This window comes from Coregonus lavaretus, assembly GCF_964263955.1.
Source record: "Coregonus lavaretus genome assembly, chromosome: 31".
Taxonomy (NCBI): Eukaryota; Metazoa; Chordata; class Actinopteri; order Salmoniformes; family Salmonidae; genus Coregonus; species Coregonus lavaretus.
Window position 1 is genome coordinate 37,978,063 of NC_140018.1, and position 17,196 is coordinate 37,995,258.

General features: G+C 49.5%; 1 protein-coding gene across 1 annotated transcript in view; it reads right to left on the reverse strand.

The window, feature by feature from the left end:
* Nucleotides 1-268: 268 nt before the first annotated feature.
* The window catches only part of LOC311107072 (C-1-tetrahydrofolate synthase, cytoplasmic-like), a 103,140-nt gene continuing 86,212 nt past the window's right edge, over nucleotides 269-17,196 (reverse strand). Inside the window, exons 27-28 of the mRNA XM_084149532.1 lie at nucleotides 3,035-3,120; nucleotides 269-2,309 (exon numbers count right to left, since the gene is read on the reverse strand). Coding sequence (XP_084005658.1) covers nucleotides 3,052-3,120 — 69 coding nt within the window. The 3' untranslated portion in view covers nucleotides 269-2,309; nucleotides 3,035-3,051. The remainder of the gene's footprint in view (nucleotides 2,310-3,034; nucleotides 3,121-17,196) is intronic.

Consider the following 17,196-nt stretch of genomic DNA (forward strand, 5'->3'; position numbering starts at 1 on the left):
TCACAGCCCAGTAAGTTGTACAACATCAGAAATTCATACAGATGGGTCCAAAACAGCACAGAAGAATACCAGAAAGCAACCAGTAACCAAAACACTCTGGATACCACATTCACTCACAGTAAAGAACGCATCAATCTAGCAGTAAAAAACATCAACTATATATTCAGGCAAACGGCAAAAGAAGCACAACTGAAATGTATAAAAAACTAAACAAAAAAGACGACAGATGACAACTGGTTTGATGCAGATTGTAAATTTATAAGGAACACTATCAAACCAAAAGCACAGAGACCAAAATAATGGTGAATTATGCCTTCATCACTGTGAGACTTTAAAACTCTATGAACGTACACTCAGAACCAAAGAAGCACAGTACAACAGCAAGCAGCTGACACTAATTGAGGAGTCCATAAACACAAACAACTTGGGGCAAAATTTGAAAAAACTAAAAAAATCTAAACAAGAGGAATTAGCGATACAAAATGGTGACATATGGACAACCCATTTTAAAACACACTACAACACCGTTCAAATTGACACAAACGCAGAACAATGCCAAATTCATGAGAAGTTAAATGGATTAGAAAAAGCTATAAAGGACAATCAAAATCCATTGGACTCCCCAATTACTGACCAGGAGCTCTATAAGAAACTTCAGGCCCTCAAATAAAAAAAAACTTGCCGACCTGATGGCATCCTAAATGAGATGCTCAAATTCACTAGTGCAAAATGTCAATTGGCTATATTAAAACTGTTTAATTTGATCCCGAGTGTAGGTTATTTCCCTGACATCTGGAATCAAGGACTCATAACCCCAATCTTTAAGAACGGAGACAAATTTGATCCTAACAATTACAGAGGCATTTGTGTGAACAGTAACCTGGGGAAGGTTTTCTGTAGTATTATAAATGTAAGAGTTCTAAACTTCCTTAATAAGCACAATGTCTTGAGTAAAAGCCAAATTGGATTTATACCAAAACATCACACGACCGATCATATTTACACCTTACACACCCTGATAGATAAACATGTCCACCAAAATAATACCAAAATGTATGCTTGCTTTATCGACTTCCAAAAAGCATTTGATTCTATTTGGCATACAGGACTGTTCTACAAAGTAATTGAAAGTGGTGTAGGGGGTAAAACATATGACATAATTAAATCAATAATGGCAATACGTGCAGCATCAAAATTGGCAAGAAAATAACAGAATTCTTTAACCAGGGTTGGGGCCTTCGCCAGGGTTGCAATGTGAGCCCTGCACTCTTCAATATTTACATCAACGAATTGGCCACTATTCTAGAAAAATCCCCAGCCCCTGGTGTCAGTCTCCACAATTCAGAGGTTAAATGCCTGCTCTTCGCAGATGACCTATGCCTGCTGTTACCCACAGCACATGGCCTACAGCAGAGCCTGGACCTGCTAGAGCAGTACTGCCAGACCTGGGCCCTGGCAGTAAACCCCAAAAATACTAAAATAATGATTTTCCAGAGAAGATCCAGATCTCAGGGAAGTAGACCAAAGTTCTCAATTGGTACAAAATATATAGAGTACTGCACAAATACATTTAAAAATAAGCTCAACTGGACACCTTAATGATGCAGTGAATGAACTGAGAGAGAAAGCACGCAGGGCATTCTACTCCTTTAAAAAAACAATTCAAATTGAAATACCTATTAAAAGTTGGCTAAAACTAATTGAATGTGTCATTGAACCAATTGCACTTTATGGCAGCGAGGTGTGGGGTCCACTTGCAAAACAAGAGTTCACCAAACGGGACAAATACCCCATTGAAACCCTGCATGCAGAGTTCTGCAAGATTCTCCTACATGTCCAGAGGAAAACTACAAACAATGCATGCAGGACAGAATTAGGCCAATATCCACTAATAATAAAAACTCAAGTCCAATGAACATGAACATGGTCCATTAAGGAGTGTCTTTTTTTATTCATTTTTTCTCCTTGTTTGGTCCACATTTAATGAAAGTGGTTGTTATAGTATATCTAAAGTGAATGGTAGCTAGCTGATGTACTGAGTGTGTGGTTGATAATGGTACTGTGTGTAGAGGCAGTGTTCTTCAACCACAGGCTTTTGTTCCAGCCCAGCACTAGCAAACTCGCCTGATGCCTGCACACCCTGTGGGTTCCCCGGGACCAGGGTTGAAGAACATTGGTTTGGTTCTATTGCAGTTCTCAATGGTTTGGTCACTGGGTTGCCTGTTGCACTGGGGTTGACTGTTGCTGACAGTAGTTGGAGGGGACAGAGGCCTTCACTCCTCTTGAGATGAATGATGTCCAATGCTTTTCTAAAAGCACAAAGAAAGAAAATGATAAAGGAGGGTGGGAGAAGGACGGGTGGAAAAGAGGAGATGGAGGAGAGAGATAGAAAAGAGATGCTAAAGAGATGGGTAAGAGAGGAAGGGATGGGAGAGAAACACAGGGGAGGGAGAGAAGTGAAGTGGAAAGAAGGAATGGGGGTACACTCTTAGAAAAAAAGAGTGTAGAGTGGGGAAGAGAGACAGAGGGTAGAGAGAGAAAAATAGAGTGTGGGTGAGAGAAAGAGAGTGGAAAATGGGAGAGAGAGAGAGAGAGAAGGAGTTACACACTGACAAACAGGTGCAGCAGGGAACCAATACTGTGAGCAATAAAAGGCTTATTAAAAATACATTTTCAGAGGGCCCTGGTCAAAAGTAGTGCACTAAATAGGGAATAAGGTGCCATTTGGGATGCAACCCTGTTTTTTCATTGGCTTTCAAACTGAATTGGATTCAATGCCTCCCTCCCCCTACCCGCATGTTCACAGTCAGGCCGAAAGCGAGAAGCGTTACTATTCAAATAAAAAAAAACGTAGATCAAATTACTCACAAGAGCGGAGGCACAACACAACCTCTTTCATGATTGTAAGTGAATTTCCATTTTGATTCCATTCAATTATAAATAGATTATGTCAAACAAAGTAGAGGTGGTGATTTGGTGATTCAGCCCGTTGCCCTGTGAACTCACCCGAGAGCCTGTTGCCCTGTGAACTCACCCGAGAGGAGGCAGGGACTATTTGCTCTCGGTGCTGAAGTCGTTGTCATAGAAACAGGAGAAGGCTGGAGATTGAGGTACACTCGTCTAGTATAGGGTGGACATAGAGAGATAAGAAATGTGTAAGAACAATAATACAGTATCTGGAGAGCAGCAGGTTGCAATATGCAATATTTTTTTGTTACTACAGTCAACAACAAAAAAAGGTGCTAGTTATTACCAAAAAACGGTTCTTCATTTTCTCCCTGCAGGGGAACCCTTTTTTGGGATGTGGAGAACCTTTTTATATTGGTTCTTTGACTAACCATTACACTGAGGGTTCTACATTGCACTAGAGGGTTCTTCATTACACTGTTAAAAACTTCCTGGCTACTGATTGCAGTGAAAATATGGTAAGTATACAAAAAGTAACTGTATTTTTGGAGCTGGATTGATGTATTATTGCTGTAAGGGACAGTATACTGCTGTATTCTGATTACTTGGGAGTGAACCTCACTTGGGATTTTAACTCACAACCTCTCGGTTGCCAGCGACCTGAATTTCCTGCAACGCCAGAGAATGAGTTTGACACGTGCTGTAGGGGAACCCTTTTGAGTTCCATTTAGAACCCTCATGAACAACCCTCTGGTTCCAGGTAGAACCAATGACAGGTTATACAGTTATACCTATAGGATACTTCAGATGCGCTTATGGTACACACTGTTAGGTACTCACATGGGACTGCTCAGTACCTTTACGGGTACATGTGCGCAAAAATAGATTTTTTAAACCTCCCGCTTTGGGATGGATGTGTCAATGTGTAGTACATACAAGCATAATCTATGAGCAGAATTACTGTTTTATCTCAATTAGCCACTAAATCCGTAGTTTGAAAGCGACTGTTCTACTGGAAGCTGTGCTGCGCCATTTTCCCTACATTTTCCCCCATGTGGGCCAGCCCCATAGCAATTCGAGTTCTAGCCAATGAGCTTCAGCCCCTGACAATTTGAGTGACTGTCACGGTGTTAGAAATGGTGAGGTGTGGAATCAGGCGCAGAAGCAGATGTACAGTCCAACAAGACTTTACTAGCGAGTGCAAAATAATCCAAAAACGGCCAGAGGCCAACAGACGCACACAGGCGTCAAAACGAGCGCACAAACACAGGGCGCAAAAACTCTCCTCAACCGAGGAGGAAGTAAATCGTAACTGGCGTACCGAAACACTGGTAACGCACAAACACCTGACACGAAACAATTACACACAACACTACACTAACAACAAGGAAACTAAATAGGGTGCTTAATGAGACATAACACAAGACAGGTGTGGCTAACAGACAAAACTAATCAAACAGGAAACATAGAACATGCAACGGTGGCAGCTAGAATTCCGGAGACGACGAACGCCGAAACCTGCCCGAACAAGGGAGAGAGGCAGCCTCGGCCGAAACCGTGACAGTACCCCCCCCCCTTGACGCGCGGCTCCAGACGTGCGCCGACTCCGGCCTTGGGGACGACCCGGAGGACGTGGAGCAGGGCGCGTCGGATACCCCCGATGGAATTCCGTCAGGAGCGACGGGTCCAAAATGTCTCTCCTCGGCACCCAGCACCGCTCCTCCGGACCGTACCCCTCCCACTCCACTAGATACTGAAGACCCCCCATCCGACGTCTCGAATCCAAGATGGACCTCACGGAGTACGCCGGTGCCCCCATGTCCAATGGGGGCGGGGGAGTCTCCCCTATCTCATTTTCTTGGAGCGGGCCCGCTACCACCGGCCTGAGAAGGGACACATGGAACGAGGGGTTAATACACTTATACTCCACAGGTAGCTGTAATCTATAACAAACCTCGTTCAACCTTCTCAGGACTTTAAATGGCCCTACAAACCGCCGACCCAGTTTCCGACAGGGCAGGCGGAGGGGCAGGTTTCTGGTAGAGAGCCAGACTCGATCACCAGGTGCGTACACCGGTCCCTCACTGCGGTGGAGATCAGCGCTCGCCTTCTGACGTCGGAGGGCCCGCTGCAGGTGGACGTGTGCAGCGTTCCAAGTCTCCTCCGAGCGCCGCGCCCACTCATCCACCGCAGGAGCCTCGATCTGGCTCTGCTGCCAGGGTGCCAGAACCGGCTGGTAACCTAACACACATTGAAATGGAGTCAGGTTAGTGGAGGAATGGCGTAGGGAATTCTGGGCCATCTCGGCCCAGGGAACGTACCTTGACCACTCCTCCGGCCGGTCCCGGCAGTATGTTCTGAGAAACCTACCCACATCCTGGTTTACGCGTTCCACCTGCCCATTACTCTCCGGGTGGTACCCCGAGGTGAGGCTCACCGAGACCCCCAACCGCTCCATAAACGCTCTCCAGACTCTGGAGGTGAATTGGGGACCCCGATCAGCCACAATGTCCTCGGGTACCCCGTAGTGCCGGAACACATGGGTGAACAGTGCCTCGGCAGTTTGTAGGGCAGTAGGAAGACCCGGCATGGGGAGCAAACGACAGGCCTTAGAGAACCGGTCCACAACGACCAGGATGGTAGTATTACCTTGGGAGAGGGGAAGGTCTGTTATAAAGTCCACAGAGAGGTGGGACCATGGTCGTTGTGGAACGGGCAGGGGCAGCAACTTACCCCTAGGCAGATGTCTAGGCGCCTTACACTGGGCGCACACCGAGCAGGAGGAAACATAAACCCTCACATCCCTTGCCAACGTGGGCCACCAGTACTTGGCACTAAGACAGTGCACTGTCCGGCCGATACCCGGATGTCCAGAGGAGGGTGACGTGTGAGCCCAATAGATCAATCGATCCCGAACCTCGAGCGGAACGTACTTCCGACCCTCCGGGCACTGTGGTGGACTAGGGTCGGTGCGTAACGCCCTCTCGAGTTCAGCATCGACCTCCCACACTACCGGTGCCACCAGACACGACTCAGGCAGTATGGGAGTGGGCTCCACGGACCTCTCCTCCGTGTCATACCGCCGAGACAGCGCATCTGCCTTACCATTCTGTGACCCAGGGATGTACGTGATCTTAAAAGTGAACCTGGTCAAGAACATACTCCATCTTGCCTGGCGAGGGTTCAGCCTCCTCGCCGCCCGGATGTACTCCAGGTTACGGTGGTCCGTCAAAATGAGGAAAGTGTGTTGAGCCCCCTCAAGCCAGTGCCTCCACACCTTTAGAGCCTGTACCACGGCTAACAGCTCCCTGTCCCCTACGTCATAGTTCCGCTCCGCCGGACTGAGCTTCTTAGAATAAAAAGCACAGGGGCGGAGTTTAGGTGGCGCGCCAGACCGTTGTGAAAGCACAGCTCCTAAACCGGCCTCTGACGCGTCCACCTCTACCTGGAACGGCAAAGAGGGATCCGGATGCGCCAGCACCGGGGCCGAGGTAAACAGGTCCTTCAGCCTCCCAAACGCCCTGTCCGCCTCGGCCGACCACTGCAGACGCACCGGACCCCCCTTCAAAAGAGACGTGATGGGAGCTGCCACCTGTCCAAAACCCCGGATAAACCTCCTGTAGTAATTTGCAAACCCCAAAAACTGCTGCACCTCCTTCACAGTGGTTGGTGTTTGCCAATTACGCACGGCCGACACCCGGTCTACCTCCATCTTCACCCCTGACGCAGACAACTGATAACCCAAAAAGGAGACCGACTCCTGGAAAAACAGACACTTCTCTGCCTTCACATACAGGTCGTGCTCCACCAGCCTCCGCAACACTCTACGCACCAGGGCCACATGCTCGACACGGGTAGGCGAGTACATGAGAATGTCATCAATGTACACAACCACCCCCTGCCCCTGCATGTCCCTGAAGATCTCATCCACGAATGATTGGAAAACTGACGGAGCGTTCATCAACCCGTATGGCATGACCAGATACTCGTAATGGCCCGAGGTGGTACTAAAGGCTGTCTTCCATTCATCACCCTCCCTGATGCGCACCAAGTTGTACGCACTCCTGAGATCTAATTTAGTGAAGAAACGCGCCCCATGCAACGACTCAGTCATGGTCGCAATCAGCGGGAGTGGATAACTGTACTTCACCGTAATCTGATTGAGACCACGGTAATCGATGCACGGGCGCAAACCACCATCCTTTTTCTTCACAAAAAAGAAACTCGAGGACGCAGGGGAAGTGGAAGGCCGTATGTATCCTTGTCTCAGAGATTCGTCTATGTAAATCTCCATAGCTTTCTTCTCCTCCTGAGACAGAGGATACACATGGCTCCGTGGGAGCGCAGCTCCTGCCTGGAGGTCTATCGCACAATCTCCCTGCCTATGGGGTGGCAACCGCGTCGCCCTCGCCTTACTAAACGCAATAGCCAAATCCCCATACTCAGGGGGAACGTGCAATGCGGGCACCTGGTTTGGACTCTCCACCGAGGTAGCCCCTACGGAAACGCCCAAACATCTACCCACACACTGAGCAGACCACTCCATCAGAGCCCTCTCCTGCCACGAAATAGCTGGGTTATGGGTACTCAACCAGGGCATGCCCAGCACCACCGGATACGCAGGAGAATCAATCAGGAACAGCTGAATCATCTCCTGATGATCCCCCTGCGCACACATCCTAAGTGGCGCCGTGACCTCCCTGATTAAGCCCGTACCCAACGGACGACTATCTAGGGCATGAACGGGGAAAGGAACATCAACCAAAACAAGGGGAATCCCTAACGCTAAACAAAACTTTTTATCAATAAAATTCCCAGCCGCGCCTGAATCTACCAGCGCCTTATGCTGGGAATGAGGTGCTACCTGTGGAAAACGCACAGGCATCCAAAAATGGGCAACAGTGAGCTCTGGGTGAGTGGGGCACCTACTCACCTGGAGGGAATCCCCAGTGCGGGACCTGTCGTCATCCTCCCTAGGAGGCCATCCCCAGCACCTAGCCGCGGTGTGTCCTCCCCGACCACAGTTGGTGCAGTGGATGGACCCCCTAACCAACCGACTCCTCCTCTCTCTAGCGCCAGCGCCCCCGAGCTCCATAGGACACGGCTCGGAGGCGCTGGAGGGTGAAATGGACGGACCCCCCTCAGGACGTCCGCGGGTGGCCAATAGGTTATCCAGCCTGATGGACATGTCGACCAGCTGGTCGAAAGAGAGACTGGTGTCCCTACAAGCCAGCTCCCGACGGACGTCCTCTCGTAGGCTACATCTGTATAGATCGACGAGGGCCCGCTCATTCCACCCTGCATCTGCCGCTAGAGTACGGAATTCGAGAGCGAATTCTTGGGCACTCCTCCTCCCCTGCCGGAGGAAGACCAGACGCTCCCCCGCCGCTTTCCCCTCCGGGGGATGGTCAAACACCGCCTTGAAGCGGCGGGAGAACTCGTTGTAGGTGATAGTCTCGGCGTCGATCTTCCTCCACTCCGCGTTGGCCCACTCCAACGCCTTCCCGGACAGGCAGGAGATCAGGGCGGACACGCTCTCATGCCCCGAGGGTGCCGGGTGTACGGTGGCCAGGTACAGCTCCACCTGGAGGAGGAATCCCTGACACCCAGCCGCGGTTCCGTCGTAGGCCCTCGGGAGAGAGAGTCGGATTCCTCGGGGTTCTGGCGCTGGAATGGGCGGACTGGCCGATGGTGCTGGCAGGGAGGGAGGTGGTGGAGGCGCTCCCCAGCCTCGGAGCGTGGTGATCACCTCCTGCAGGGCGGTCCCCATCTGCTGTATCTGGTCCTGTTGTTCCCGAACCTGGACCTCCAGTCTCGTCGGGGCTGCTTCGGCTCCTGCTGATTCCATGTCAAGGGTGTGTAATTCTGTCACGGTGTTAGAAATGGTGAGGTGTGGAATCAGGCGCAGAAGCAGATGTACAGTCCAACAAGACTTTACTAGCGAGTGCAAAATAATCCAAAAACGGCCAGAGGCCAACAGACGCACACAGGCGTCAAAACGAGCGCACAAACACAGGGCGCAAAAACTCTCCTCAACCGAGGAGGAAGTAAATCGTAACTGGCGTACCGAAACACTGGTAACGCACAAACACCTGACACGAAACAATTACACACAACACTACACTAACAACAAGGAAACTAAATAGGGTGCTTAATGAGACATAACACAAGACAGGTGTGGCTAACAGACAAAACTAATCAAACAGGAAACATAGAACATGCAACGGTGGCAGCTAGAATTCCGGAGACGACGAACGCCGAAACCTGCCCGAATAAGGGAGAGAGGCAGCCTCGGCCGAAACCGTGACAGTGACAGCTAGCAAGATGCACACACAGCAGAGCGAGAGAGAGAGCAATGATTTGGTGCACATATCTGCACATACACTGAGTGTACAAAACATTAAGAACACCTGCTCTTTCCATGAGATAGACTGACCAGGTGAATCCAGGTGAAAGCTATGATCCCTTATTGATGTCCCTTGTTAAATCCACTTCAATCAGTGTAGATGAAGGGGATGAGATATGTGGAAGAAGGATTTTTAAACCTTGAGACAATTGAGACATGGATTGTGTGTGTGCCATTCAGAGGGTGAATGGGAAAGACAAAATATTTAAGTGCCTTTGAACGAAGCATGGTAGTAGGTGCCAGGCGCACCGGTTTGTGTCAAGAACTGCAACATTGCTGGGTTTTTCAAGCTCAATAGTTTCCCGTGTATATCAAGAATAGTCCACCACCCAAAGGATATCCAGCCAACTTGACACAACTGTGGGAAGCATTGGAGTCAGCATCCCTGTGGAACGCTTTCGACACCTTGTATAGTCCATGCCCGACAAACTGAGGCTGTTCTCGGGGCAGGGGGAGGCGTTCTTGATGTTTTGTACACTCAGTGTATGTAACTTAGTACGCAATTTTCGGGGACCACTTTGTGAGCGCTACTTTCAGAACTACTGGCTAAAAAGTATACAAAAGTACTTGAGAATCTCTTTAACAGTGCTGCTCTTTATTGTCACATGCTCTTACAAAGATTGCAGAACTGACAGTGTTAAAAGAGGTTCTCCACCTTTGACAACATAACCATCAACTACTTAACACTACAACTGCTGAGCCTCAAGAGACCCCCCTTTAAGCTAATGAGCAGTCATTCTGACTGCAACATTCTAACAGTGTAATTAATACATTTCATGTATGCTATCGCAAAAATAATAATTGGGTTGTGTTTATGAAGGTCTTAGGTAACATTAGAATACAAAAAAATATCTATTTCAAATAACACAATAGCATTTTCATTAGTTGATTTTACTGTAGGCTAGACAGTGCCTTCAGAAAGTATTCATAACCCTTGACTTATTCAAAAAATGTGTTACAGCTTGCATTCAAAATTGATTCAATATATGTTTTTTTCTCACCCATCTATATACAATACCAAATAATGACAAAGTAAAAACATATTAGCACATTTATTGAAAATGAAATAAAGAAATATCTCATTTACATAAGTATTCACACCCCTGAGTCAATACTTTGTAGAAGCCCCTTTGGCAGAGATTACAGCTGTGTGTCTTTCTGGGGATGTCTCTAAGAGCTTTCCACACCTGGATTGTACAACATTTGACCATTATTCAAGCTCTGTCAAATTGGTTGTTGATCATTGCTAGACAACCATTTTCAGATCTTGCCATAGATTTTCAAGAAGATTGAAGTCAAAACTGTAACTCGGCCACTCAGGAACATTCACTGTCTTCTTGGTAAGCAACTCCAGTGTAGATTTGGCCTTGTGTTTTAGCTTGTCCTGCTGAAAGGGGAATTCATCTCCTAGTGTCTGGTGGAAAGCAGACTGAACCAGGTTTCCTCTAGGGTTTTGCTTGAGCTCCATTCCGTTTCTTTTATTAATCCTGAAATACTCCCCAGTCCATAACGATTACAAGCATACCACCACTATAGTTGGAAATATGGAGAGTGGTACTCATGTGTCAAGGGTTCTGATGCTAATGTGTGGTGGAATCAAGTGCAGGACACAGGAGCTCAGTCAAACTTGACTTTACTGGCAAAGCACAAAAATACACTGGTAAACAAACCCGGAGGCGAACAATACGCAACAGTGCGTAAAATACAAAACCCGACTACGCACGAACAACAGTGCGACAGTAAACTAGCGTCTGTCCAAAACAGTCGAACACCAACAGACAGGAAAACAATTACACACAACACATGACAGAAACAACGAGAACTTATAGGACACATAATCAACACTAAACATGAACAGGTGTACTAAACAGACCAAACCAATCAAACAACGAAACAAAGAACGGTGGCAGCTAGTACTCCGGAGACGACGACCGCCGAAGCCTGCCCGAACAAGGAGGAGGAGCAGCCTCGGCCGAAACCGTGACAGTACCCCCCCCTTGACGCGCGGCTCCAGCCGTGCGCCGACCCCGGCCTCGAGGACGACCAGGAGGACGCGGAGCAGGGCGCGTGGGATGACCACGATGGAACTCAGTCAGAAGAGACGGGTCTAAGATGTCCCTCCTCGGCACCCAGCACCGCTCCTTCGGGCCGTACCCCTCCCACTCCACAAGATATTGGAGACCCCCCATCCGACGTCTCGAATCCAAGATGGATCGCACGGTGTACGCCGGTGCCCCCTCGATGTCTAATGGGGGCGGAGGAGTCTCTCTGATCTCATCTTCCTGGAGTGGGCCAGCTACCACCGGCCTGAGAAGAGACACATGGAACGAGGGGTTAATGTTCTTATACTCAATAGGCATTTGTAATCTGTAACACACCTCGTTCAATCTTCTCAGGACTTTAAACGGCCCCACAAACCGCCGACCCAGCTTCCGGCAGGGCAGGCGGAGGGGCAGGTTTCTGGTAGAGAGCCAGACTCGATCACCAGGTGCGTACACCGGCCCCTCACTGCGGTGGAGATCGGCGCTCGCCTTTTGACGACGGATGGCCCGCTGCAGATGGACGTGTGCAGCGTTCCACGTCTCCTCCGAGCGCCGCACCCACTCATCCACCGCAGGAGCCTCGATCTGGCTCTGCTGCCAAGGTGCCAGAACCGGCTGGTAACCTAACACACATTGGAAAGGGGTTAGGTTAGTTGAGGAGTGGCGTAGGGAATTCTGGGCCATTTCTGCCCAAGGAACATACCGTGCCCACTCCTCCGGCCGGTCCTGGCAGTATGATCTAAGAAACCTACCCACATCCTGGTTCACGCGTTCCACCTGCCCATTACTCTCAGGATGGTAACCCGAGGTAAGGCTCACCGAGACCCCCAAACGCTCCATAAATGCTCTCCAGACTCTGTAGGTGAACTGGGGACCTCGATCAGACACAATATCTTCGGGTACCCCGTAGTGCCGGAAAACGTGGGTGAATAGCGCTTCGGCGGTCTGTAGGGCAGTAGGAAGGCCAGGCATAGGGAGCAAACGACAGGCCTTAGAGAACCGATCCACAACGACCATTATAGTGGTATTCCCCTGCGAGGGGGGAAGGTCAGTGATGAAGTCCACCGAGAGGTGAGACCATGGTCGTTGTGGAACGGGCAGGGGTTGTAACTTACCCCTAGGCAGATGTCTAGGCACCTTACACTGGGCGCACACCGAGCAGGAGGAGACATAAACCCTCACATCCCTGGCTAACGTGGGCCACCAGTACTTAGCACTAAGACAGTGCACTGTCCGGCCAATACCAGGATGTCCAGAGGAGAGTGACGTGTGAGCCCAATAAATGAGTCGATCCCGAACCTCGAGCGGAACGTACGTCCGACCCACAGGACACTGTGGAGGGCTAGGGTCAGTACGCAACGCCCGCTCGATTTCAGAATCGACCTCCCACACAACCGGTGCCACTAGACAAGACTCCGGTAGTATGGAAGTGGGCTCAACGGACCTCTCCTCTGTATCATACCGCCGGGACAGGGCGTCTGCCTTACCGTTCTGGGACCCAGGGATGTACGTGATTTTAAATACGAACCTGGCTAGAAACATGTTCCACCGAGCCTGGCGAGGGTTCAGTCTCCTAGCTGCCCGGATATACTCCAGGTTCCGATGGTCAGTCAAAATGAGGAAAGGGTGTTGAGCCCCCTCAAGCCAATGCCTCCACACCTTTAGGGCCTGTACCACGGCTAACAGCTCCCTGTCCCCTACGTCATAATTTCGCTCCGCCGGGCTGAGCTTTTTAGAATAAAAAGCACAGGGGCGGAGTTTAGGTGGCGTGCCGGACCGTTGAGATAGAACAGCCCCTATACCGGCCTCAGACGCGTCCACCTCTACCTGAAATGGTAAGGCGGGATCCGGATGCGCCAGCACCGGAGCCGAAGTAAACAGACCCTTCAGTTTCTCAAAAGCCCTGTCCGCTTCAGCTGACCACTGCAAGCGCACTGGACCCCCTTTCAGAAGGGACGTGATGGGAGCTGCCACCTGTCCAAAACCCCGGATAAACCTCCGGTAGTAATTCGCAAAGCCCAAGAACTGCTGCACCTCTTTAACAGTGGTTGGGGTTTGCCAATTAAGCACGGCTGACACACGGTCCACCTCCATCTTCACCCCTGACGCGGACAACCGATAACCCAAAAAGGAGACCGACTCCTGGAAAAACAGACATTTCTCGGCCTTGACATACAGGTCGTGCTCCAACAGCCTCCTCAACACTCGACGCACCAGGGCTACATGCTCGGCTCGGGTAGGAGAGTACACCAGAATGTCATCAATGTACACGACCACACCTTGCCCCTGCATGTCCCGGAAGATCTCATCCACGAATTATTGGAAAACCGAAGGAGCGTTCATCAACCCGTATGGCATGACGAGATACTGGTAATGAACCGAGGTGGTACTAAAGGCTGTTTTCCATTCATCGCCCTCCCTAATGCGCACCAAGTTATACGCGCTCCTGAGATCCAGTTTTGTGAAGAAACGCGCTCCGTGCAATGACTCCGTCATAGTCGCAATCAGAGGGAGAGGATAACTGTATTTCACAGTAATCTGATTGAGACCACGGTAATCAATGCACGGGCGCAATCCTCCATCCTTTTTCTTCACAAAAAAGAAGCTCGAGGACGCAGGGGAAGTGGAGGGCCGTATGTATCCTTGTCTCAAAGATTCGGCTATGTAAGTCTCCATAGCCATTTTCTCCTCTTGAGACAACGGATACACGTGGCTCCGCGGGAGCGCCGCTCCTGCCTGGAGGTCTATCGCACAATCCCCCTGTCTGTGGGGAGGCAAATGCGTCGCCCTCGATTTACTGAACACAAGTGCCAAATCCCCATATTCAGGGGGAATGTACATTGCGGGCACTTGGTTTGGACTTTCCACCGAGGTCGCCCCCACGGAAACACCCAGACATCGCCCCTCACACTGAGCAGACCACTCCTTGAGAGCCCTCTGTTGCCATGAAATGGAAGGGTTATGGGTACTTAACCAGGGAATTCCCAGCACCCCCGGGTACGCAGGAGAGTCGATCAGATATAGCTGAATATTCTCCTCATGACCCCCCTGCGTACACATCTTAAGTGGTGCTGTGACCTCCCTAATCAACCCCGAACCCAACGGGCGGCTGTCTAATGCATGAACGGGAAATGGAGCGTCAACCGGAAGGAGGGGAATCCCTAAATCTAAACAAAATTTCCGATCAACAAAATTCCCAGCTGCGCCTGAATCTACTAGCGCCTTATGCTGGGAATGAGTTGCAACCTGTGGAAAACGTACAGGTATACAAAAATGTACAACAGAAAGCTCTGGGTAAGTGGGGCGTCTACTCACCTGGACTGGCTCCCCAGTGCGTGGCCTGTTGTCCCCTCCCAATGGAGACCCTCCCCAGCACCTGGCCGCAGTGTGCCCTCCACGGCCACAAGTGGTGCAGGGGACAGCCTCCCTCGGGCTCCTTCTCCTCCTCTCTCTAGCGCCAGCACCTCCGAGCTCCATAGGGCTCGGCTCGGAGGTGCTGGAGGATGGAATGGACGGACCCCACTCGGAACGTCCACGGGTGGCCAGCAGGGTGTCCAAACGGATGGACATGTCGAACGTAAGGGTGGTGTCCCTGCAAGCCAACTCACGTTGGACGTCCTCCCGTAAACTACAACGAAAGTGATCGATGAGGGCCCGTTCATTCCACCCTGCATCTGCCGCTAGAGTCCGGAACTCCAGTGCGAACTCCTGGGCGCTCCTCCTCCCCTGTCGGAGGTAGAATAGACGCTCCCCCGCCGCTTTCCCCTCAGGGGGATGGTCGAACACGGCCCTGAAGCGACGGGAGAACTCCGCATAGGAGATGGTGGTGGCGTCTATCCTCCTCCATTCGGCGTTGGCCCATTCCAACGCCTTGCCGGTGAGACAGGAGATGAGGGCGGAAACGCTCTCGTGTCCCGAGGGCACCGGGTGTACAGTGGCCAGGTAGAGCTCCACCTGCAGGAGGAACCCCTGACACCCGGAAGCTGTGCCGTCATACGCCCTCGGGAGCGAGAGCCGAATCCCACTGGGTTCCGGAACATGGACGGCCGGACTGACCGATGGTGGTGGTGAGGTAGGTGGAGGTGTGGGTAACCCTCTGGACTCCCATCGGTGCAAGGTGTTAATGACGTCCTGCAGAGCGGTCCCCATTCGCTGGATCTGATCATCCTGGCTGCGGACGCGCTCCTCCAACGACTCAGGCGCTGCTGTCGCTCCTGCTGATTCCATAGAAGGTGTGTAATTCTGTCAAGGGTTCTGATGCTAATGTGTGGTGGAATCAAGTGCAGGACACAGGAGCTCAGTCAAACTTGACTTTACTGGCAAAGCACAAAAATACACTGGTAAACAAACCCGGAGGCGAACAATACGCAACAGTGCGTAAAATACAAAACCCGACTACGCACGAACAACAGCGCGACGGTAAACTAGCTTCTGTCCAAAACAGTCGAACACCAACAGACAGGAAAACAATTACACACAACACATGACAGAAACAACGAGAACTTATAGGACACATAATCAACACTAAACATGAACAGGTGTACTAAACAGACCAAACCAATCAAACAACGAAACAAAGAACGGTGGCAGCTAGTACTCCGGAGACGACGACCGCCGAAGCCTGCCCGAACAAGGAGGAGGAGCAGCCTCGGCCGAAACCGTGACATCATGAATGTGTTGTATTGGATTTGCTCCAAAAAAACACTTTGTATTCAGGACAAAAAGTTAATTGCTTTGCCACATTTTTTGCAGTAATACTTTAGTTCCTTGTTCCAAACAGGATGAATGTTTTGGAATATTTATATTCTGTACAGGCTTCCTTCTTTTCACTCTGTCAATTAGGTTAGTATTGTGGATTAACTACAATGTTGTTGATCCGTCCTCAGTTTCTCCTATCACAGCCATTAAACGTTGTAACTGTTTTAAAGTCACCATTGGCCTCATGGTGAAATCCCTGAGCAGTTCCCTTCCTCTCCAGCAACTGAGTTAGGAAGGATGCCTGTATCTTTGTAGTGACTGGGTGTATTGATAGACAATCCAAATTAATTAATAACTTCACCATGCTCAAAGGGATACATGTCTGCTTTTTTATTTTTACCCATCAACCAATAGGTGCCCTTTGTGAGGCATTGGAAAACCTCCCTGGTCTTTGTGGTTAAATCTGTGTTTGAATCTGTGTTTGATATCTGTATGTGTGGGGTACAGAGATGAGGTAGTCATTAAAAAATCATGTTAAACACTATTATTGCACACAGAGTGAGTCCATGCAACTTATTATGTGACTTGTTAAGCACATTTTTACTCCTGAACTTATTTAGACTTGCCATAACAAAGGGGTTGAATACTTATTGACTCAAGATATTTCAGCTTTTCATTTTGTATTAATTTGTAGAAATTATGAAAAACATAATTCCACTTTGACAAATCTCAATGTAATCTTTTTTAAATTTGGGCTGTAACACAACACAATGTGGAAAAAGTCAAGGGGTGCGAATATTTTCTGAAAGCACTGTATGTAAAAACACAAAATCACAAAAATAAATGTTGAATAAATGTTATTTGTGGAGTTCCTTTGATACAACTATGGAACAGAATGCATATGTGTTGTAACGCGGTAACAGCTTTTGTTATTACGACAAAATAAAAAAAATACCCCAACCACCAAGATGCACGGTCAGCAAGTCGCGCGGTCAAATGATGAAAACATCAGTAACCTAAACATCAATATAAGTGCCAAGTGTGCTTGATAAATAGTGAAAATCAGCACAAAAACAATAATGGCATTATAATTAATATATTTAGTCAATTACCGAGTGGCACAGAGGTCTAAGGCAATGCATC